Source organism: Falco cherrug, chromosome 3, assembly GCF_023634085.1.
Source record: "Falco cherrug isolate bFalChe1 chromosome 3, bFalChe1.pri, whole genome shotgun sequence".
Lineage (NCBI taxonomy): Eukaryota > Metazoa > Chordata > Aves > Falconiformes > Falconidae > Falco > Falco cherrug.
The window spans coordinates 96,536,110-96,559,686 of NC_073699.1; the positions used below are offsets into that span (position 1 = coordinate 96,536,110).

Here is a 23,577-nt window from a genome sequence, read left to right on the forward strand (position 1 = left end):
TAAGATGACTGGCTGGGTCATTTGAGTAAACCATTTCACAGGAAGCTGTGGTATTTCAGACTTGAGGGTAAACGGGGACATCATTCAATCTTGTAATATAGATACAACTTGCCAGCAAACTACAGAATACTAGATATGTTTGTGGTCTTTCTGATGACAAAATATACCTGCCACACAACTCCTTACTATGCTTAATGTAGGTCTCACTTCATAAATGTGAAAATAGGCAAGAAAAAAGTTAATAATGTGAAAGCAGGCTTATTTCTAGAACAAATGTTTTATATAGCAGTTTTTTCCTCCCGGCTAAGACAGCACTTGTTTAATTGGAAGGAAAAACGTCATAACGTGGCTAACTGGCTCCTGCTACTAAAGTCTGTGCCAGAACTGTCAGGGTGGTGCTGCTTGTGGGGTGGTGTCTCCACTTCTCATGGATTCACCCAACACAACTCTAAAATAAGGACCAGGAAACAAGGTCTGTTCCCTTGGCTGTGGCTTACCCAAACCTCCTGCTGAACACAGTGAACCCTTGAAAAAGGTGGAGATAGCAGGATGGTGGGGTGTGAAACCCTTGATCTGTCAAGGGCATGTTTATACTTGGAAATGGGCCAGAGATGTTCACATGTGGACATGAGTTCCTTCCCTGTTCTGCTTTATCCACTTTTAAAAGGTGGATAAAGCTTGAGTGTTTCCTGAACTGTAAAGTTCTAGTTCAAACAGAACAACAAACAAAAAAGCTGATATGTTCCAAGTTGGCATTAATCTCTATTTGCCTGGCTTAGTCCATGCCTTGTGAGAGCTGCAGTTCAGGGCTGGTAACCCCTACAGTGCAGCCTCTTCCCTGCTCAAACAGCTGTGGTGCATCAGCCTTATATTCTGTTTTGTGCCAATTTCCCTTGATCTAAAGTTCTCTGGAAAGCTACTGATTCCTACAGAAAGCCTTCAGAATTTGTCAAAACTGTATTTCAACAAGGAAATGTTTCCCTTGTGTGTTTTGGCCAATGCTATTTCCAGGATAATAGGGAGTGCACAACAGATCAGTTAGGGGTAACACTGCACCAGAAAAAGCGTGTTTACAGTTAGGGGTAACACTGCACCAGAAAAAGCGTGTTTAAATTACGGTAGTGACTTTTTTTACATATAGCCTTCCCTGTTTAAAGCTCATGTGTAAACTAATAATTAAACACAGATGCAAAAGAGACTTTGTGCTTTGACAGCATCTTTCTCAAAGGGTGTTCTCGAAGCAGTCTGTACAGAACAAGTTCCTCTCATAATTACCCCACATATTTTGCAGGTGAGATTGCTGAGGTGCAAAAACACTATTCAAGACTATGCAGCAGTCTGGCAAGGATAAAAACCCCAGGTCTCCTGAATGTCAGATTTGTCTAAAGGCTCCTTCTCTTTGCTGGCTGCAGCAAAAGAGAGTAAGTTTGAAGGCAGAGCACAAAGAAGGAAAAAATTCTAAGATACAGCTTTTGTATCTTTATGCTCCTCAGACTCTCTTCACACTTAGGGGTGTAACCGTTCAGTGACTAGACTTGCAGAAGAGCTATAAAAGCTTGGGGCTAACCAAGACTAATTTTAAACCATCCCTTGTTATCGGTTTTGTTTATAGGGTGAGTTTTAGAAGGTGGCATTTCTATGTGATAGAAGGAGCTGATACAGCTCTGTTGTCAACAGCTTGCTTGGCCAGAATCAATTAATCACTATAATTACCTGCCTCAGGACTCCTTTTTGACTTGCTTTGCCTTTCTGGCTAACAAGATGAGTTACCTCAGCACAGCTTTACAACATGCATGCTGTTGATTTACTGTTCCTTAAGGCTAGGCAATTCCTGCCTGACAGCAGTTCCTAAGCTCTGCCTGTAAAACTCGTATCACATCCAAACCACAATTTGCACAAAGAAAACAGGCAAATGCGTGTAGAAATGGATAGGTCAGAAACTGCTGCTGGTCCTGCTTAGAACGGTGTCTAGAGCCTTCTCTAGCTACTGCTATGGGAAAGGAGAAGGCTTGCGTATAGGATGCCCTCACCGCAAACCCCTTCCACACCCTGAAAACTGCTGAAATGCAGAGCTTGCTAACCAGCTGTTTCTGCTGATGGGAGAAGGCAGAGTGGCTCACTTAAGCCACTGGCACAGGTGTCACAAGTCTGAGAAGAGATTAATCATTCTGGAAGCCAAAGCAAAGATTCTCAAAATCAAATCTTCAAGGTTTCCAGCTTTCCTTTGTACAAAGGATTGCTTTTAATGATTCCTAGAGGAGGAGAATCTGGAGGATGGACTGTTTCCTCCGACAAAGGAGATGAGTGCTGAAGTGCTTCCTCTTAATTAGGCTTTTCTTTCACAAAGGCATAAGCAGATAGTTGCCGCTGTAGCAGTAAAAAGCAGTCTTGCAAGGTTAGGATGACAAAGAAGGGAGTATGTTTTGCATCAGACTCCTCTCTTACTAATAACCCTACACTTCTCTTGTCTACTAGGGTTTCAATCCCACTGAGCTATTTTTAAGTGTAGGACTAGCAATTCCAAGGGAGTAGAGGCATGTCTGCCCCTTGCCGAAGCAAGCCATTGCCATGAGGTTTGCCATCTAGCATGCCTGCCACTAGCAAGACAGTAGCTGAGACTCAGAGCTCTTAAGCTAAATAAATTTAAAGTTGGGATTAAAGTGATCCTACCCTAAGTAGCAAGAATTGGCTAGTGCTAAGCATATCAGTAGCTACTTTGCTGAGGGTAAAATGATTTATAAATGTGCATGTTTAGTTTATTTTGTAGTTGGCAACGTAGCCATTTGTTTTTATACAGCATAGCTGACCTTTCATAGGTTGCAAGGAATTAAAATGAAACAAGTCAGCCAAATAAATGGTCTTGATTTTCTACAGAAGGTGACCTGAATTCAGGAAAAAATCATATTCGAGCTTGTTGAAAAATTTCCAGGCAGAAACTTGGAGAAAATAGATGCTTTAATGCTTCTGATTTTTGCATCTCAACAGAAGTCTGCACTTACACTGAGACTCTGAAATCTTTGGTTTAATTTATCTAGGGTTTTAACAGTCCCTGTAGCAACCAAGTCTATGTAGAATGTCCTATTTCAGAGAGAACAGACTTCACATGCAGTTGGAGAATGCTTTCCTTTCAGGCTTAAATTGTGCAGGGTACACATACACACTTGCGTTACGCTAACTATGCCAGTGGTTGTTTAGGTAGGTCAGGTCCTAAAATTAAAGTACATAACACTCCAAGCTGTTAGCTTGGGCTTCCCAACAGACTTCAGTGCAGCTCCTGTGGCATCTCTGCTGCAGCGCTGTAATGCTTCATGCAATGTACAGTAAAGTGGGATCTCTTCTGTGCTGTACCATCAAAAGGCTGTTCACCAGGTGCCCATAAACTACCTTGGAGGATATCTAAATGCTGCTGTGGATAGGTAAACTATATTGCCCCTGAAAAAGATTTCACTGTATCTAGTCTGTAGGGAAAGGAGAAATGGAGAGAAAAGATGTAATATTTCTCAGAAAACCTGCATAACTGCTCTAACAAAACTCCTATCTCTACATGAGCAGCAAGTGCAATTTTCTCACTTTATCTTTTTGGACACCCCGCAAAATTTCATTGTGGAAAAGCTGAGCAAACAAACCTCTTTATAACCTGACTTAGTATGATTTCACAGGTCTCTTTCTCTTGCTCAGGAGGAAGAAAAAAAAATAATCAATTTTTACCAGGGAAAATGAAATTGTAACAAGGAAATAAAAGCATTAGTAGATGCCTTCCAAAGGCCTGATATGAAAAAGGCTTAGTTGGGGGTGAGGTGGGGGAAAAACCTGAAACAGCCTGTCTTGTTGATCTAAATTAGGTGATGAAAGTTTAAACCGCTCAGGAACTTCTTGACAGAGACATCATCTGCTCACATACCTTTAGAGATTAAGGCATAGTAATCTGCAAGTTAAGGAGGATGCTAGCATCTGGAGCTGTTGAGCAAGGAATGGAGGGAATGTAGGAGCTTCTCTTTGGCTTAGCAATAAGGGATCTGGAAGACAAGGAGAATCTCCTTCCTCCCTTGGGTACCTTCCTTAACCCTTTGCAGCCATTGGGGTACCTGGCTGGTACCCCATGAAGGTACAATGAGGGAGTGACAGGGGATGGGGAGAGCCTTAGAAGGTCAGCAGGAATAAGGGACCCACATAATGCAGTGCCTCTCATGGGAGCCTTGGGAGTTCTCAGCTGCTGCAGCGATGAAAGTGGGAGCTGCAACAGCTCCGTGGTGCAATCAAGAAATTTAGCTGGAGACAACCATCAAGTGCACCCTTATAAACTTCAGGTTCAGTATTAAAAACATCCCTCGCTATCATCATCCTCTTGCGCCCTCAGACTTCCAAGTATGGCCCTTGTCTCATCAATCACTGTTTTCTTTGTAGTTTAGACCCACTGGGACTTCTCCAGCAAGGCAGTACATCATTTTTAATTAAACAAAAATTACTTGGGCAGATGATGTTAATTTGTGGGAGAGTTAATCTTACTGCAGCAGCTCTCTTTGAGCCTATAATGCAAGAGTGCCACAGGCAAAACGTGCTTCAGCTTCCTTGGGGAGCCTGTGAGGACACAAGCTCACGTACTCTCCCTCATCTTTAGATCCTGCGGAAGCGCAGCTCCAAAATCCTCTGCTGTGTATCTTCGTGGCAAATTAAGCAAGCAGTTAAGAACTGGGCTTTTATTTGCCTCCCACAGGCAAATATACACCGATCCTTCCTATCATAGGCTATCACTGGCCATTAACTACTTTACTGGTGCTCAGCACAAGTGAGCTGCTTTGGAGCTATGACATAAAAGCAAATGCACACACACCTTGTTAGTCAGAGCTGAACCATCAATACATCTCTGCATGGAAGGTGGCACTTGGTAAATATCTTGTCGCACGAGACCATGACCGGTGGGTATTTGGTAAATTCCCTGATTCGGATGGGAAGGTGGCACTTGGTAGACAGGATCACGTGCTGAGGCATGTGAGCTTGGCACTTGGTAGATCTTTTGCTGGTTGAAGGATTGATGCATCAGTCCTGAATTGGACATATCCTGGCCAGAAGGACTGTCCTGTACCACTGGACCTATCAGGAGTTTCACACGGTTGCCTGGAACAATGCCTTGCCGGCCATGCAAGGAGCAGAGCCACCATCCTTCAAGACCTTCAGTGTTCTGTTCTATCACCGTCAAAATGTCTCCTTTGCGGAAGGCCAACTCTTCTGCACATTCAGGGACATTGTCATACAGGGCTCTTGCCATAAGATTCTGTGGAGAAAGAAGGGCAAGAAAAACACATGAACAAACATACTAGAATCTTCTAAAACTTCACATTCTAAGTGGAGAGAAATAAGAACTTATTTTGTAAAGAGTACAGGAAATCAAAATAACATGGGAAAATAATGCAGCACAGGATTTCTCTGCCCTACGCAGGAAAAATGAGAGGCTTGTGTTAGCAACACTGCTAGTGAGAAGTCTTCCAGTAATGCTAGGTCAGGTAGGAGCTCTTTATGTGGTCTAGTCACCTGAACAGACAGGGAGTCAGGAGAGCTCTGCTCTTGGCATTGAGATGCTCTTCCTGTGAATGGGGGCTTGTACCTTCATCACTTGACATTGACTTCCCTGTAACTGTGCTGTGTGCTGCTACAGCCAGCTGATACTTAAAATAAAACTTGAATAAGGCTCTCGGGGACATAATCCAGAGCAGTTGTTTCCAAACATTTTTTAAGTTTTTCAGGGTCCCCAAAGACTTTCTGCTAGAGGTGCAGATCCCATTAGTGTGAAGGCGGTGAGCTGGCTTGTCTTAGCTGTCACCTGTAGGCTCCTTTAAAGTCAGGGATCTGTAGATCACCTCATGAGAAAAACCAGCCAAAACTAAAAATTGACAAGACGTCACGGGTTTTGAACTATGATGCTCACATTGGTATGTAGTGCTCTGCCTTCTCATTCTTTCTGTAAACTTCCTTAGCGGTGTGGTGCAGCACAGCACTGGCTTAATGGGCAAAAAGCTTCTTCCCCCCCACTGCCTCAAAACCACCATCACCAAAAAAACCCCAAAACAACCAAAAAACCTCAAAGGAAAAGGTTCCCCAGAGTCCCCCTCTCTGTAGAGAGATCTTGAAGAGAACGTTTTTTACAAAGGTGTCCAGTGACCCCAGATGGAGTCATGCCTTTGCTGTGGGGAAAGCTGTAGCAATATGTATGGGCTTGTCCTTATGTTGAAGAGCGTTAAGAATTTAGGTTCCAAACGTTACCATAGAGTGCATCTGTATGCAACCTGGGAGGAGTCTAAAAGCAGTCAAGTGCCTTTGAGCTGTGCCAACGTACCTCAAGCACACTTACATTCATTTTGCTTGACTATGTCAGTGGAGCAGTAATAATACAGGGAACTTCACCACACGGATCTACTCCCAAGCATTTGCCTACTGTTTCAGGCAGGCTTTGCAGCCTGCCCTGACCTCTGTTTTGTTGTAGCTATGCTACCGGCAGTACCTCTACTAAGAAGTTTTAAGCCAGCTCTGAGTTGATGTATGATTGTGGTCTGACTCTCAGGGACTGAACCAGCTCCCTTTGCAGGCCCACATGGCACATCCAGGTCTGAGTAACTGGCCAAGTGTCGGTATTCAATGGAAAGTAGGCAAGCTGTCTGCACTGACATTCTTGGACCCCTCACAAAGGCAGTGAACACTTAATTTCTTGGCTCTGGTGATATTTCCAAATGCATTGGCAACAACTGTTCCATGCCTGCCTGCTTTTTGGTGAAGGCAGTCAGCAGAGACAGTTATAAACTAATTGTAAGCACTAGAAAAAAAACACAGGAAGCCCTGGGTCTGGAGTGTTCTAGCTGAAGCATGTGAATGCTGTACACAAACCGAAATGGTGCTAATCCACCCTAAGATAGGATATGCAGCTGTCTTGACGACTTATCTTCCCTCTATTAAAGGGATAGCATCAAGTTCAGTTTAGTGTTTTCATCTGTCGTGTTTATTCTCCTTCTTGGACATATCAAAACTTTTTATTTTATCCCCCACTTGTATCTTTCCCCATTGACAAGCACTGATGTTTTTGCATCATCTCTGTGCTTCATCAAAACAGCAGGCTTCCATCTGACCTTGCTCAGTTCAACTTTTCCTAAGTGTAGTATACAGCTGGGAGGCTGTATGAAGGGGCTGACTGGTGGATGGAGGAAGGGTCAGCTCAGATGTCACATAAAAGGTAGAAGAATATGCTTTTCCCAAGACGTAGTGTTGAAATGGGGTGCGTGAGATCAGTTTTCTCGTCTCTGAATGGGGGATCAGCTTTCAAATGTATGAGAAACACTGGCTTTGCCTTTCATCGGTATCATTAGTGAGGCCAGCATAAATCAAGTTTGGCTTGGAAAAGTAGGATTGCCATTTTAAACTCCCATGTAAACAGCAGCACTGGGGCCCACCATTCTCTCTGTACAGCTACTCAGCTCATCGGTCAACAACACTCAGAAATGCAAATAGAGATAAAGCAGGGAGCAGTTTTGTCCGTGCCTTGGCAGAACTGTAAAACTATTCTTTAGCATGGTCAAAAAACAGTGGTGTCGTCTTGAACACTGTATCTATGCTCTTGCCATGTTGACTTGGCTGCTCAGCTGAGTCGAAAGAGCTCAGAAAAGATAAGTTCCTGCCCAGTCTGAATATTCAAGTTAATCTCTTACCTTTCTACATTTCTTTCTAGTTTGTCTTGCACAGGATAAATCTACTAATGTGACTAGCTCAGGCTGTGCAACTGACTGTTTAAAGGAAGCTTTTGCAGAGAGTATTATTTAACAAAGGAGGAAGGTTGGGCGGGGGCACAAAACAAGCAGGCTAAATCAAAGATCAACGCTTATTCTTCCATACTTTAGTGATTAAAGGTATTTGAAAAGCTCGATTAGCTTCTGTAGCAAAGCAATTCTCAGAACAAAGCTGGAAAACTGGTAGAATTAGAGCAGATAAAAGTTCCCATGTGAATTTTTTTCCAGTTGCTCATTATCTCTGTCCCAGTGACCTTCTCACCACCTGGCATGCAGCATGTTAATACTTTCTGGATATGCTTCAAGAACTTCTTTGCTGCAAACGGCTTCAGATTCTCGTTGTCAGTGTTAACTCAGGCACCAGTATGTGAATTATACTAATTGGTTGCCACTTGTTTCACAGCAATATCCTCAAGGCCTTTTAAATGGCCCATGCCACCAGCATCAGCCACTGATGGAGTACTGAAGCCGGCAAAATATTCCTGCAAATAAGAACTGGGACCAGAAATCCTAAGCCTGCTGCTTGTTGCCAGCAACACAGCCACTGTTCCTGCTAAGCAAACCTGTGTTTTGAGCATTTCCCTGATTTCATTCTTCCTTCACAGGATTTCTTAATATGAGCTTCAGGAACACTGTCACAGTTGCTTTCATTAGTCAGCAGAGTCAGTCTTCAGAAAAAAGAAATTATCACCACAGAATGTCATCAGGAAAGCTTTTGAAAACCACAGAGCACCTTTGACCTGCTGTGGTGATCAAGACTGTAGTCCCTACTTTTACACACACAAAAAGAAGTCCTGATCAAAGGCACCCCTGAACACTTGTGGGCTGTATCTGGATTGATTTGACAAATGCAAATAATTTTTGGATGCTGTGGGCATCACAGCCTGCATCTCGGAACACTCCCCCTCACTGGTCTCACCAGCTCAGAGACTGGGGAGGGTTATCTGGAATTAACTGGACTTGCTCTTAGAGGCAAGGATCTGTCACTCACCTGTCTGTGAAATAGGCACCGAATAAGCACTAACACGTCTGATATAAGAAGGTAAGGCAACAGCAGTGACCTTTTTGTATGACTAAGTGCTATACAAATAAACTTGACCATTTCCTAAACAAATTGTCAATAGAGAGGGCTGCTGAGAAACTTGTCTTGAAGCTAGTTTTTCACAGCTGGCAAGTTGCACAGGTGTCCCTTTATTTCTAATACAAAGAGAAAAAAAATATATAGGTAAATATACAGCTCTATCATCCTGAGCCCTCTGTATTATAGCAGCTATTACTTCCATTAGTGCTTCTCTACAACTAATGGTTGACTGGAAAGGTTCAGTTCAGCTTTTGTATCCTCAAGCCTTGCTAGCAATACTGGGATGTTTGGAAGTGGAAGCCAGGGTCAGGCCCCCACTGTGTTTGTACTCTATACAGGCAAAACAAAAAGAAAATATTTGTTCTCAAGAAGCTTAAATTCCTCTTAACCTTGGACTCTTTGAGTGCAGTAGAAAGCACCTTCTGTAAAATCACTGAATAAAATGAAGTTTTTTAGTTGTCTGCTAAATAAAGTGCTATCCCAATTGTCATCAAGTCAAAGTGAAAGTGAGCCTGACCCTAATGACTGCTGCCTGGGGACTGTAGCTGGAACATGCTGCAGGAAGAGGCTCACCAGACTTTGTTGCTGCCCTGAAAGCTGTCAGCTGTTCTACTTGCAGAACCTAAACAAGAAAACCTCAAAACCCTCTGTAAACTATTTTTCTTCTTAGATGCTGAAGGAATTACAAGCCAAATTCAGATGCATAAATGAGGTCTATCATTGAACGGTCAAAGGTGTGTCTAATCTCTCCTTAGCCTACTGCATCTGATGGTTAACATGCCTGCAGTTGAATAAAGACATGTGAAAATACTTTGAAGAATATGATCTATTTTGGTTCGCCTTCCCTGCAGTGAAGGGATCTGGTAGAATTCTGTAATTTGAGGTTTGGAGGATGAAAAGGTTGTTTGTTGATGAGGCTGAATGGCAGAAGAGTTAAAGAGTGGTGGAAATATCTACTCTTTCTATTAGTGTGAACACATCCAGTGACGTGGGTAACAAGAGCGTGTGAGGTGCCCACAGCCATGGAAGCAAACACAGGAATAATAAATGACACGCTATGAGGTTAAATACAATGGAGTCTTTAAGGGCTGAGTGTCGCGGTGCCAAGCTCCTAGCGCAGGGCTGCCGACTTGACTCCTCGGCCAGCTCTGCAATGAATGAACGCTCGAGGAAAAGGTTCAACCAACCATAAGCTTGAAGAATTTCAGTCACTTCCACAAAAGTGCCACATTAGGATGTTCCAGAGCACACAGGCTTGTGGATACCGATCCCTGCGCTGTGCTTGGCTGGTGGGACATGTTGTTTTGTTCTGCTTTGTCTTGTTTTTAAATATTGCTTCCTATATGTAGAGTTTTATGTGCAAACAGAACTAGGGAAATCACCTCTGCTTTTAAATGAAAAAGGGTGGGACCCTTTTAGTCTATTATTGGACAAACTGTTTCTTAAAATGCCAAACAGCTTTTCTACGTTTAGCTAGATCGGGAGAAGGAAGGAAGAGAAGAACAAAGGAAGGAAAGGTGGGGGGAGACACCCCAAAGGAGTGTCTGTGCTCTAACCAGTAGCTTCATTTTGGTTGGCTCACTCTTAATTATCCATCACATAATAATTTTCAGTATAGATTCCCCCGTCTTTTAGGTTTCTTTAAAACTAATCACTGCCATTCAAAAGCAAGCTTAAGCATTTATGTACCCATGTATGGTTGCAGTAGGTCTAATAGTAATGATTTGCCTGTGAGACTGAAGAACTGATCTGAAAACCCAGTAAAGAATGAGTTTTATTCTGAGAAACGGTTTTGACTACAAGCAGTACTGGCAGAAGATAGGCAAGTTTGTGCTCTGCGCCTTCTGACATAAGGGCTTCAGTGCAAGAGTCACTGGACAGTTTAACATCGGCGCTTTTTAGCACCTTCTCTGCTTCTCACTGTCACTGCCCCTGAAATAAAGAATTTATTGCATGGTGTTTACAACACAAGAAACTATCGAGGCACAGTAGGTAACAGGTATATCTATAATAAGCATCTTTTCATGAAGTCTACTTAATACAAGTTGACAGAGGTCACTGAATAAGACATGCAACCTTGAATAATGTGTGTTGCTGGTCTCCTCAAACCTGGAAGCAGGCAGCGCTTTTTGTCACACACCAAGATGCACCGGCATGTTCTTAGGTATGTCCATGTGGGTGCCAACACGGGAAATGAACTACAAAATGATGCCTTGTTGCTTGGCCGTAACAGCCCCTACCTGTGTGCAGACCTGTAACTGCTAATTGCCAGCAGCAAGCTGTGTGCAGGCACTTAGTATTTATCTTAAGTCGATAGCGAAGCAGAGGTGGCAGGAAGTGCTACCACAGCGTGTAGAAAAAGCTTGCTGCCCAACCAAGGTGTTGCAGTTAACTGCAGCTTTGGCAGGAGGACTCTGCCAGGCCCTTGGCATCTCGTTCAGGCTGCGGGTCTGCTCTGGGAACTGTGAGCTTCCCTGGCTCTCAGCTAACGACAAAAGAGGGAGCCTGGTTGTAAATGCTCGCCATGGTAATGTTTCAGTTCACGCTTACAGACAAAGCCCCCAGTTCCAATTTTCAGGCACTTTCTTGCTTTCTTCCACCAAATTTTCTTTTAGTGCAGATACTTTTCTGGTCAAGCATTGCTAGCCCAAATAACTGCAGGTCCTGCTGGATGGAAATTAAGGCTGTTTTCCATGTGCAGATTTGGAAGTTTGGCTTTACAGCTAATGAGAGTTAACAGCCTCAGCAGAGCCCTAAGGAGGACAGGTCTTCATCCACCCTGAGTATCCTTGCACTCTAGCCCTATGCATCTCCAGAACAGAGGCAGTCAGTCACGCTCAAGTACGCCAAAATGCCTGGAGGTTGTGATGTGGAAAATCTTGGGTCTGCAGGGGAGAAAAGCAAGTGCCTTATTTTGGTGTTCTAGCTGTCCCAGCCCCTCTGTCTGGCCCGAAAGGTCTGAATTTCAGTTTGTTCTGCCTGGGGTTGTTTTGTAGCATGACCATTACACAGAAAGTTAAGGATGAAAAATGGGAATGTCCCCTTCTTACTGGATTGTACTTGGATAAGATGAAGTAGGCCTTATGGCTGTCATGCTTTGGATATATTTACTGTCAGTTTTTGCAGGTACAGCACTCCAGCCAGCTCAGGTGGCAGGCAGGCAGTGAGCAGACCAGGCAGGGCCCAGGCACTTCACACTCCTGCTCAAGATGCTGCTGTGGTCCATCAGTTCACCCAAAACTTGTATTCAAACTTAATGTGAACATGCAAGAGACTGAAGGCTCTCCGGCCTGAGAACATCTCTCGTTTCAGCAAAGCTGTTCTGTTTTAAGCAAGTGCAAGATATTTGTGTAGCCATTATTTTTTTTATGCAGTCAGCAAAGTGCTTTGTGACACTGAGATGTGGCAGTGAACCTGCAACTTGGGAGAGAATCTAAATGTGTGAATCCAAAAGAAGGAATAAGGAGGGTAGAAAAGGCTGGGAGGGAAGTAAAAAAGGAAAAATGTGAAAATGAAGGTTAGAGATCTTAACTGAAGCTTTGGCCTGTGTGAATAAAATACTTCATTGTTCTGCACTGAGTGCATCACCATGAAGTGCCTGACATTTCAAACTAGACAAGTGAGTTGAAAAGGAAGTATTCTGGCTCTGTGTCTGTTGAAGAGTAACAAAACGGTAACTCTACATTGCCTAGAAGGACAATAAACCAGGCTCTTGATCGAGTTTTGGGTTTTGGCTGGGCTGGTTTTGCTTTATTTTAGTTAGAGAAGTTAGAGAACATAGATGCAGGGGTGTGCTGCTCTGATTTCCTGGGCACTACAAAGGTAATCGCAGAAACAGAATTTGAGGTCAGATGTTAAATAAGGAGAGCTGACTTAGCCGCTTCTGTTTCTGACGCAGTGAAGGATGGATGTATTGGATGACAAACACCCTTTGAATCATGTAAAACCTCTGAGGTGCTCAGAAGCATGTAGGGGAAGTCTGACAGAAGTGGCAACTCCCTTTTACTACATAGCAACCCTCTGTTTGCAGCCTGTGCCTTGAGACGCAACAGGTCATCGCTACGCTAGCAAAGGGCATATCTGAGGTAATGCTCACCCGCTCAGCCCTGGGGAACACCCCGAGATTAATGCCCACTGCTTCTGTGCTGTCAGACCACCCACCCTGTTTTGGAGCATCACAGAAGACTGATATGGTTTGTGACAGTAACATTTGCAGCGAAGTAGAGCAGTGATTTCCTGCGATATATCCTGATCTTGAGCTTATTCCCCTGCCCTCTGAGTTAGTGGGGTTTTACAGGAGTGCTGAAATACCACTTTCTCTGCTCTTTCTGGGAATGCAAACCACATCCCCTGACTTACCTTCAAGACCTATTAATATTTTGGGAAATTCCACCACACCTAACTCACAAAGTTTTCTATGTATGTTTTACCCTTGTAACCGGTTTCCTTTCCCCCCACCCAAGGAAGGGTGTGATCTAGTTCCATGACTTTAAAAGGCCTTTTCAAATCCATCCCAGGGCTGTGTGCCTTCTGTGACATCAGCTGGGGCTGGGGGGGGAGGGAGGAAAAAATAAAGCATGCAAACAATAGCCTTAGAGTAAATATGATCTCACTGTGATTAAACCACAGTACATCAAAATCAAAAAGCAGATGGAAAACCTAACCTCTTTCCTTCAGGCAAGCAATTAAAAACTTAATGAAAGGAGATCGGATGTTGAATGCTTAAGAATTGAAGGAGCAGAGGAGAAGGGAAAGGAAAAAAAAATGGAAAGAAAGAATCCTGAAATGTGTGTTTCAAGTTCTTAGTTTTCCATCTTCTGGCATTTGCGAGCAGTCTTCTCCCAGACAAAGCTTCCTTAAAAAAAAAAAAAACACCACACCATCCTCCTCCCAAATTTAACCCCTCTCTGTACAGCTCTGAGGAAACATTCACAACTAGACTGTCAAGAGACCATAGCTGTGCAGACACAGGACCTCGGTATTGTCACCAGCTTATTTCTGTCTGATGTCTTCAGCTTTGGGGAAGTATGATTTTTTTTTTTTTTTTTTTTTAAATCTAGAACTTAGCTGAACCAGGACATGCTCTTCTTCTCCCAAGTCTCTCCAAAAATTCTCCATAGAAGGGAAAGCCACCCTTCTCTGTCACTTTAGTGTCACCACCTGGGATACTACATAGCAGCAACAACTTGGGGTGCTCTTAAGAGTCCAGCTTACTAAAAAAAAAAAACCCCAAGCTTGGGAACTCCTGTGCCCAGGTTCCTGCCAGCCCTCAGCAAGCTGGTGGGGGGAGAGGCAGCAAGTTGCTTGTGAATCAGAGATGCTTCCAGGGGAGCAGAGGAGGCTCTGCCAGGTCTGGTCAGGGTCTTCTCCATACCACAAGGCAGCAGCCAGAAGTCAACAACCCCCCAGAACAGCTTGATTTTGGCAAGCTGATGTTTTCTAGGGAAGCATACCCCTGGAGAAGGGAGAGGGAGGGAGAGTGCAGGTGTGCTTTAAGCAGTTAGTTATTACGCTTAGTCTCAGATTGAAATACAACTTTAACTGTGTTCTTAATCATATGAGAGATTGGCTTGTGCAGTTTCCGTGCAGTTGGGCTGCAAACGAGATAAAGCAGTGTAAGCAAGGAGAGAGGAAAAAAAGAGAAGATATCTGCTTGTAAAATAGGCTCTTTTATAACAGTAAAAATTGGTTTATTACCCTAAGCATTTTATCTGGATGTAAAGTCCATAGGACAATGATATTCATGACCCTACCTACTGGAAGCTGCATGTTAAAACACTGCATGCTTCCAGTTGTTTTATACTTAACAGTTTTGGTCAAAAAATTCCTTTGAAAGAGAATCATTGAATTTTCGTGGTCTGTATTTTCCTCCTCCTGCCCTCAACTAAGCAGGACATTCATTGGAGGAGTTGAGACTTACTCCTAGGATGCTTCAGCATTTTCTATGGTTTGTTGTCATCAAATGATCCACCGTATTGCTAAAACTTTCAACCTTGCTGTGAATGAGGCCTGCTTATGAAAGGCCTTCCGATGCACTGATGGCATTCCTGTAAACTTACTCTTATTACTCTTCCTTTTCCAGACAGGCTAATCCTCTCTGACTGTGAATGAAGTGTTTTTAAAATGAATACAAAAATAGAAAGGCAAGAATGGGCCTCATCCCTATAGAGAAAAAAAAATATACAATTTTTGTCATGCTATGCACTTCTGTTTCTAAAACTGCAAATTATAGCTTTAGCAGTCCTGTTTCTTGTCAAACACAAGCTATGTCCAAATCTGCTGTGGAAAAATGAACTTAAAATTAAGACAGTTTCCACTACTGTAATGTCTAGACCAAAAGGCAAAATAAAAAGGCCACTTGCCAAGAAAATGGGAACAGTAGAAGATAAGGGTTCTCCACAATCGTTGCAGCTAAGGCAGGCACCCATGCATGCTCTTAAGTGCTTACGTTGCTTTAAAAATGAAATTAAACTCTAGATCTTGGAGACAGGTGGGTTCCTAATTCCTATTAGTATGAGTGGGATTTAAGTACTTAAATGTCTGTGGTGAGCTAGTCCAAACAAAATAAGCAAAACAAAAGTGACTTTACCTAGGCCCCTAAGTAACCTAAACCCATCTATTGTATGCAGAAGTCATGCCTATGCCCCTAACATCTTTGATAACAGCAGCATGACAAGAAGCCCTATGCTCTAGTCATGGTTTTCTACTTCTTGTAGGCACAGAGACACAAGTTTGTTTACTGTTTCCAGATACTGAGGGAATGTCCTCTTCTCCTGTATGTCTGTGCAAGAACAGGATCTTGTGCTTGGCTAAGGAGTACCATGAACGCAAGCTATTTGCCAGATGACTTTGCAAGCAGAATAGGATTGTTGTCTCCTAGCGTTTCTAAAGTTGGTCAAAATAGCTAGTAGGTACACCCATGCCAGCTGTGGTGCATGGAGGTGTATGTGACTCAGGATTGCCTCACTTGAGCTTTTATTCGGGTCACTAGACACACCTGGCCTTGCTGCAATGATTCTGATATTTGTAATGGAGCACAGGCAGTTCAAAAATATGAACTTCTCCTAAGCCACCACACGTTTGAGTTCAACGTTCAGTGATAGGATACTGGTGCAGGTATAATCTTTCCTAACCCGACCTGTTGCTGTGCTTAAGATCAGAAGATTCCAAAGGTGAATTTGAACATGGTCTTAGGAACTGTGCTCCAACACTTACTTAACGAGTTCACAGTAATGCTTCATGAGACTTCTCCCAAGTCTAGCCGGTATTCTGCAAAATAGTGGTAATTAGCTTAGAAGGGCTGCAGAACATTCCTGAAATGTACTTTCACTTTTCCTTTGCAGAAGATGTTTGTCTAATAGTAAGACTTTATGGAGTTCTTCTGCTCTCTGATCTGGCAGGTCCCCCACTGATCAGCTCTTTTTACAGTATGGCACCATTTGGAATGACTAATGTTGGGTCAAGGTACCTCAAGGCAAAGTAACAGTCTAATGTGACTACAACCTCTAGCAGGATGTTAAAAGCATAAGTAAAACCCCCAGGTCAGTATCCTCTTGTACTATCTAGGGTCAAACTGAATTGCAACTATCAAAAATACAAGGAAGACTGTTCATCTGGCAGTTCTGCTTCCCCATCACATACTAGGAACTACTGGACAGAGACAGATTAGGCTACCCCAGTTTCTTGATGAAACAGATTTACAGCTACATTACTCAGGAGCAGGCATTAGCATTAAAACATAGAAATTGGAAAATCTGCAAACAACTGCAGGTTGTTTAGCTATAATGCTTTCTGACGGCTCTTCTTCCTCTGAAACAAGTCCTGTAACATCCCTGAGCCTCAGCACCTCCATCTGTACATAAAAGAGAATTAACAGCACCTTGCCATCCCACCAAGTCTTTAGGAGCGCAAACAAATTCTATTGTGGAAGTTTCTCAAATATCCTGAGGTACTGAGGCAGTTACCTCTGTTAAGTATACAAATACATACTTGACCCACAACTGAAGGCTTATAAGCAGTACATAGGTCTGCAGGAGGGGAGGGGGCCACAGTGGGGAAGAGCAGGAATCTGAAAATGACAGTGGCCCTCCAAGCTTTGGGAAGGACCCAGTCCTATTGCTGCATCTCGCTCGTGCTGCTGCCGATTTAGGCCTGATGCTGCTAGACTTCTGCCACCTCCCTCCCTCCATGCCCAGAGGAAAGAAAAATCACAAAACTTGCACTGCAAATTCACGACGGTAACAGAGACAGTGCTTGGACAGTTTTTTCCTTTGTTGGTTTGCTCCTCTAGTACTACCTTTTACAAGGTTTTACAGTTCCTATTTACTTCTAACTTTGACTGTCACCCTCTGATTGCTGAGGTATTAAAAAAAAAAAAAAAGGGGGAAACAAAGAGGAATGTGAGGAATAAATGAAACTGAGAGGATTTGATTAGTAAAGTACAGGCAGTTCTTTTCCCTTTACACGGCCCGACATTCAGTCTTTCATTGCCAGGGTTACAAGCAGCTTTTCACAAGCATTTCTGGTTGGGAATATAGTATTTCTTCCCAGGGACACTATTTTGTTTGTCTTGGCGTGCAGGCATTGTAATCAAGTCTATATATTACAGGACTGTGCCTTAGCACAAATGGCAGGCATTTCAAACCCTATTTAGGTTTCTTCCTTGCCCAACAAATTATCTAAAAATAGATAATCAAGACCTCATACTTTACATCTACGTCATTCCTTTTGGCTTAAATGAGGTAAGGAATGTAGTTGTTTTTCCTCTCCCCTTTCACTAACTGTTTGGATCTTTCAGTAAACAGATTAAGTCCCCCTTTTTCCTTCCCCCTCTCTTTTTGTTTTGCTTGTGAACAGCCAACAAGCTACAAAAGCCTTGTTATGATAATGTCTTCTCCCTTTTGCTTCTGTCACACTTTATTGGCTGAGGTATGGGCATTGGAATTGCTGGCCAGCTATATCCTCTCCCTTCCATGTTCTTCTCTCATCATGGCAATCCATTAGTATTTCAGTTCCTACATAGTTAATTTTAGCTGCAACTACCTCATCCTTGGAATCACAGTCCGAGTTTGATTTCAGAAAGGATTGATCCTACATTCTGAACTACAGAATATTAGAATGGCATCCTGTGAGAACTTGATGGGATGCAGTTTTGTACATGGAGATTCAGTGCAAAAGGATGCTGTTGTCATTGAATGAAGAACTGGGGTGTTGCCATAATAAAGTGCACCCTACAGGAATTAGTTTCTGAAAGTAGCTTACAGACAAGTAGGACTACGAAATATGACCAACCAACACTTAAGTATTTGTTATACTTAACGTTTCCCATCTTTCCATGGCTCAGTTAGAATAACTTTTGTGTCCTCCAATATTTAACTGGTAGACCAGGACTTAACATCGGGTCAAATCTGTCTTTGCTTTGAACAGTCACATCTTCACTGAATTTCACACGATGCGCAAAAGATAGACGTGTAGAGACATATATATAAGGTAAAATTCTGAACTGGCTTAAATCCACAGGGATTTTCCCAGTAGCTTTCAGAGGATTCAGACTTGAGTATTAAGTTGGAAGAATGTTTAAAAGAGTGGGGTGGACAATAAAAGAAGCTTAGGTGAAAGAGGAGAGGGAACAAGTTTTCAAAACACTTGAGTGAAAAAAAGGTAGACTGAGCAGTGTAAAGGATTTTTAGACCAGAAATTACCTCGGGTTTAGTCACAGTGAAAGTGAAGCCATGAGTGATGGAGAGACATACTCAGGGTCTCACACGTGAGTCAGTTCCTGTTCTGTCCAACTCTTAATACTCTAATTAAACTGTAATAAGCACCTCAATCGTTTCACTAAATGAGGCTACATCTTATGGACTATCACAACATAAGTAGACAGGCCCCAGTACAACACTAGGAACAGTTAAACAGACCCAATTCTGCACCTGAAAGCTAAGCCACCTCTTGTGATGCTAAGTGATGCTTGTGGCCTGCCTTCGGGACATACCATGCTCTGTATTTTCTGTATACAAGAAAAACTACAGGACCACTGTTTTTCTATAGAAAAATAAAAGGGGAAAAAATACAGAAAGAAAATGCCAAAGACTGAATGAGCAAGTATTTTCTTTATATGTTACTCCTGGGATAAGAAACAGCTCTAAGAATGTTTGTCCAAGTTAAACAGTGTAACTACCTACTTCACAATTCTCAGGGAAAGTAAACACCCTAGTCTGACAAGAAGGTTTGTGAGGCCAAACCCCTTCGTCTCCCCCCCCCCCCCCCCTTTTTTTTTTAAATAGCTTTTTCTTTCTTTGTCTAGCTTTCTCTATCTAGAATTATGTAATCACAAAACCAAACCAAAATGCTCATTCCAACCAGACAAGGCAAAGAAAACTTCCCCCTTTTGAACCACCTTCTCATTCCCTACGCTAACAGGGATACTGCTCTTCTACCCCCGAGTGCCTGACACTTTGTAGTAAGAGCCACAGCTTCTCCAAGCAGGTACAAAGTCTACCTGAACTGATCTGAGATGGAGTAGAAAGGGGCAGGAGATGAATTTGATCTCAGACTTCGAATCAGCCAGTAGTGAGATACAAGGCGGAAAAAACCCCCAAAGGTCATTAGAACCAGATAAAAATTTTCAAACTCATGGAGTATCTTTGTCTGTCTATATCTTACACAATTTCTTTTCCCCGGTTATTTTTAACCAACCATCATGAAATGGAGAAACTGGCAGCAGCTTTGAAAACTTCACTCCAGTGACCTCTCCCAAAGTTTGGGTATGAGAGATCCTGAAAGCTTGGGCTGAGCTTAGAGATATATGGAAAAGCATGAAAATCTGTGTATATTTACCTAGGCATCACTCACACATCTCATTCTACCCAGATTTATAAGCCTTATAGAACTTTATAGCATCAGGGCTGTTTTACAGTACGCTGCCTAAATCCACTGAGAAGATGGCCCTCACTTCCAAACTAAGCATATAACGTGTGACATTTCCAAATCACCTTTTTATTGATGCTTAAGTTATTTCTGGCAGAGGAAGGAAAGTTTTTCCTTCGCTCCCCCTTTTTTCCAATCGCACAAGCTGATGGTATGTCTGTACAGTAACCTAATGCCCCATGGGCAACTCTGTGCCTTGCCCAAAGTTCTTTTGAGTAATATTGGGATGAAAGCCTTGACATTTGTGTCTTTTGGGGAAAAAAAACCACCAACCAACCTCTGATAAAAAGTTAAGCCGAAATGACGTACCGTATTTAACATGGGAGACAGGCTACCCATTTTTTAATGAGATGGCTGGGTTTTGGTGGGGTTTTTTTCCCCGACTTGCGACCCATCAAACAGACCCCCCCCCCCACCCCTGGAAAAGTGCCCTGGGCTCAGGATGCAGTCACGAAGGGCTGGCGAACGGGCGAGGGACACGGCGGGGAGAAGCCGCGATACCTGTCCCGGAGCGCGGCGGGCCCCGCGGACCAGCCCACCCCTCCCGAGCCGCCGGGCTCGCACCGAGCGCCGTCGGCAGCGGCACCGCGCCACGCCGGGCTCGGGGGACAGCCCGCCACCCCACCGCCACCCGCCGGCCTGTCCCCTCCGCTGCCCCCCTCGTCCCACCGCGGGTGCCTCCCCTGGGGCTCCGCGCCTGGACACAGCGCGCAGGGCTCGGCCGCCCCGTCCCGGCTGGACCCGCTTGACCCGGGCGGGGGAGTGCTGAGGGGAGCCCCGAGCCGGCCGCCTCCTGTCAGGACGGCGGGCCGCTGGCAGGCTCTGGACGCCCGCCCGTACCCCGGCCCCGGGACGGCCCCCGCCGCCGGCTCACCTTGTACTTCATGGCTGCGGAGCGCTGAGGAGGCCGGCGGGGCTGCTACAGCGCCCGCCGCCGCATCGCCGCTGCCTCTCTGCGCCCCGCCGCCCGCCCCGCCGCCAGGCTCCCCCGCTCATTTGCATAGCGCCTCCCCATTGGCCACGCTCGGGAACAAGGTGGGCCCTCCTGCCCCCGCCCACTTCATTTCCCGCCTTCCCGCCACCGGCGGCGCAGCGCGGGTTACGCGGCGGCGCTGAGGGGAGCGGGCGGGGGGCGTTGGGCCCAGCTGCTCCCGGGGGGGGAAAGCCCCGCACGGAGCGGGGGCGGCGGCCCTGCTCTCTGTCACCCAGCGACTCTGCCCCCGCCGTTTCAAAGCCTCTCACCTCCAGTTCTCTGCGTGAAACAGGCACTCTGAACAACAGGCCTTCTGTGCCGCCCCCGCCACTGCCTCCTGCGCTGGGGGATTGCTGGGCCTGTCGAGGTTCAAAGCGCCTGGGCTATCGGTGAAGGGAGTGCTGGGAAGAGTGACTGAAGTGACAGAGTGGTGTGGCACTTCTAATGCCTGTTGCAGCCTGGCCTGGGCCGGCCCTGCCAGCTAGGCTCTTGCAGGGGTCCCAGCCTGTTGTCAAACCCGCCCGGTGCTAAACCTTTTCCATCCATCCCTTCCGTAGTCACCTTGTGCAGCTTTTGGAGGGCTTGAACACTTACTTCATGCTGCTCGGTTCTTCTCTTTGCATTGTTTCCTTGTTGATTTTTGTTCTCCTTTTAACTTTTTACTTTAAACTAGTACCTCGGGAATCAAAATGCCAAGTGTTCGCTTTGCCTGGGAAAGCCTGCTATTTAAACACTGGTTAGGCACCAGAGGCCAAGATGTCTTTAATGATCGAAAGCTGTCCATTATAAAGAGTGACCATGGCAAATAAGAACTATTTAGAAAAGAGTAATAATTAACTCTGGTATCTTGGGGGTAGGAAAGAGCGGGGAAAATAAGTGTGTGCTGATCCTCCATGCTTTTTAAGTCTAACCCCTTAATCAGGCATGATTGACAAGATGCACATAATAGGAATCTTTGTGTATGGGGCATACTCCAGCTTGTTTGGGTGAAGGGGAAATTAATTCTCTCCTTTTTGCCCGAGTTGGAACTTACCCAACATTTCTAGGTCACAGATGGACGCAAGACTATTTCTAGTGGCCTAAGGAAAAACAGCAAAGGATAATCTTGTACTACCAGATTACAAACATAACTTCATTCCATAGTACAGTGATATCCATAAATTCTCATGTGACTACTCTTCTAGAGAGGGATCCTATTGCTAAAATGGCTTCATGGCTTCTAAGGAATGTCATACTTTTATCTGCAATCTCCTCCGTTCTCTAGTTTCAGCATAAAATACATGCTTGTACTAATTGAATGTGAATTTTTTTTTCTAGACTACCCTTGACAGTATATGCCCTAGTAGTTCATCGGTGTGAGTCCCTGTCAGTCCAAAAGATGTCACAGTTATTAGCGAGAAAAGCGAGCTTCTGCTTTCTGTGTTGCAGAGCATGCCACTGTGACTGGGCTCCCTGTGCAGTGCTATAGCTTCACTGGCTATAACCCCTTGTAAGGGTTTTTCTTTCCATTTTTGTTGTTGTTGTTGATTCTTCTCATTTTCCAAGAAGATACTTGTTATCATTTTGTATGTGCTGAGTTTGGGGCAGCATTTTTTTAAGTGTAGCATCAAAATAAATTTGGTTAGTTTCAGGAGAATAATACTCATTTGTATGTTGTGTCCTTAGACACTGTATTTTAGAAAAGAATTCTTCCAGTGATTATGCATAACCAGCTTACTATTAGGAGAGTGCAAATCTCTTTGGAGTGATTCTTAACTGTAGAGTTTAACCTTTGATTTTCTTTTTGCATGTTTTTCCCCTTAATACTCTAAGGATAAAACTTTCTCCTGGGCGGAGAAAAATTTCTCCTAAGTACAGAGGACGCAATGGCTAAGGTGTTAGCATGGTATTGGACTAGCATGCAAATCCTGTTTCCTGACCAAGCTCTGAATAATCTCTTTATGTGGCACCGTTGTCATGAAGATAAACGCATTCAAGACTGTAAAACCACATTAATAAGAACTGGATAAGTATCAGAGACAAAAATAAGAAAAGTAGAATCATATTTCTGACTTCATCTAATACGGAGTGCATCTGGTTTCCAGTCACTCCACCAATACTGATACTTTTAATTGTTGTTTTTTCCTTTTTCAGAATGCTTTACAATCACATTATGAAACGTAAGCACATTTGAGAAGCTGTGCCTTCTACTTTTGTCTTAGCTTGTGTTGCTTTTAATGTATGTAAAATGTCCCTGACTGATCTTAATATAAGGTAACTGATGTGTTAATGTAGAATTCTAGTTGGGTGGTTCTATGGTAGATTTTGTTTTGCCTTTATCACTCTCTGTAAGTCATATTAAAAACTTTTAATTAGATGCCATTGAAATGACACTTCGTGTCATTGATAGCTATACTTTACAATTCTGAAGAAGCAGAAGCAAGAGTTGGTATTTTACAGGGAGAAAAAGAGATTGCCATTGCACACCTCCTCCTCAGTGAAGTCCCACTGCTCATTTAATGTGCGTACCCTCCCTCAACCTCTCACCTACTTCGTTTACTGTCTCAAGTTTTCTTTGCACTTTGAGGGAGTTTTTAATCTCCCCAAGGGTGAAATACTCCCGCTTAGTGCAACACTTCTAGCAGAGCTAGCAGCATGGTAGAGGTCCCCGATCTATCGTGAATATCAGGAATTAGATCTACCTTGAAAAGGAGATTTGTAAATATGATCCTCTAGCCTTGACACATTACTAAAAGAAGTCAGGATTGTGGCAAGTTCACATTTGTGGTTAGCGCAAGCACTTTGCTTTTCTTGATGACCTTCTTGACTGCCGTGCATTTACTATGTAA

The 23,577-nt window shown here is 43.9% G+C and overlaps 1 protein-coding gene across 4 annotated transcripts in view; it reads right to left on the reverse strand.

Moving 5' to 3' along the window:
* NEDD9 (neural precursor cell expressed, developmentally down-regulated 9) overlaps window positions 1-23,577 on the reverse strand; it is a 107,120-nt gene that overhangs the window by 18,144 nt on the left and 65,399 nt on the right. For 2 of the 4 annotated variants that reach the window (XM_055703878.1, XM_014276505.3), the window contains exon 3: window positions 4,832-5,272. In XM_055703878.1, coding sequence (XP_055559853.1) covers window positions 4,832-5,272 — 441 coding nt within the window. Of the gene's footprint in view, window positions 1-4,831; window positions 5,273-20,650; window positions 20,785-21,018; window positions 23,075-23,577 lie in introns of those variants that run through there. The other 2 variants (XM_055703879.1, XM_055703877.1) reach the window with 2 other exon arrangements.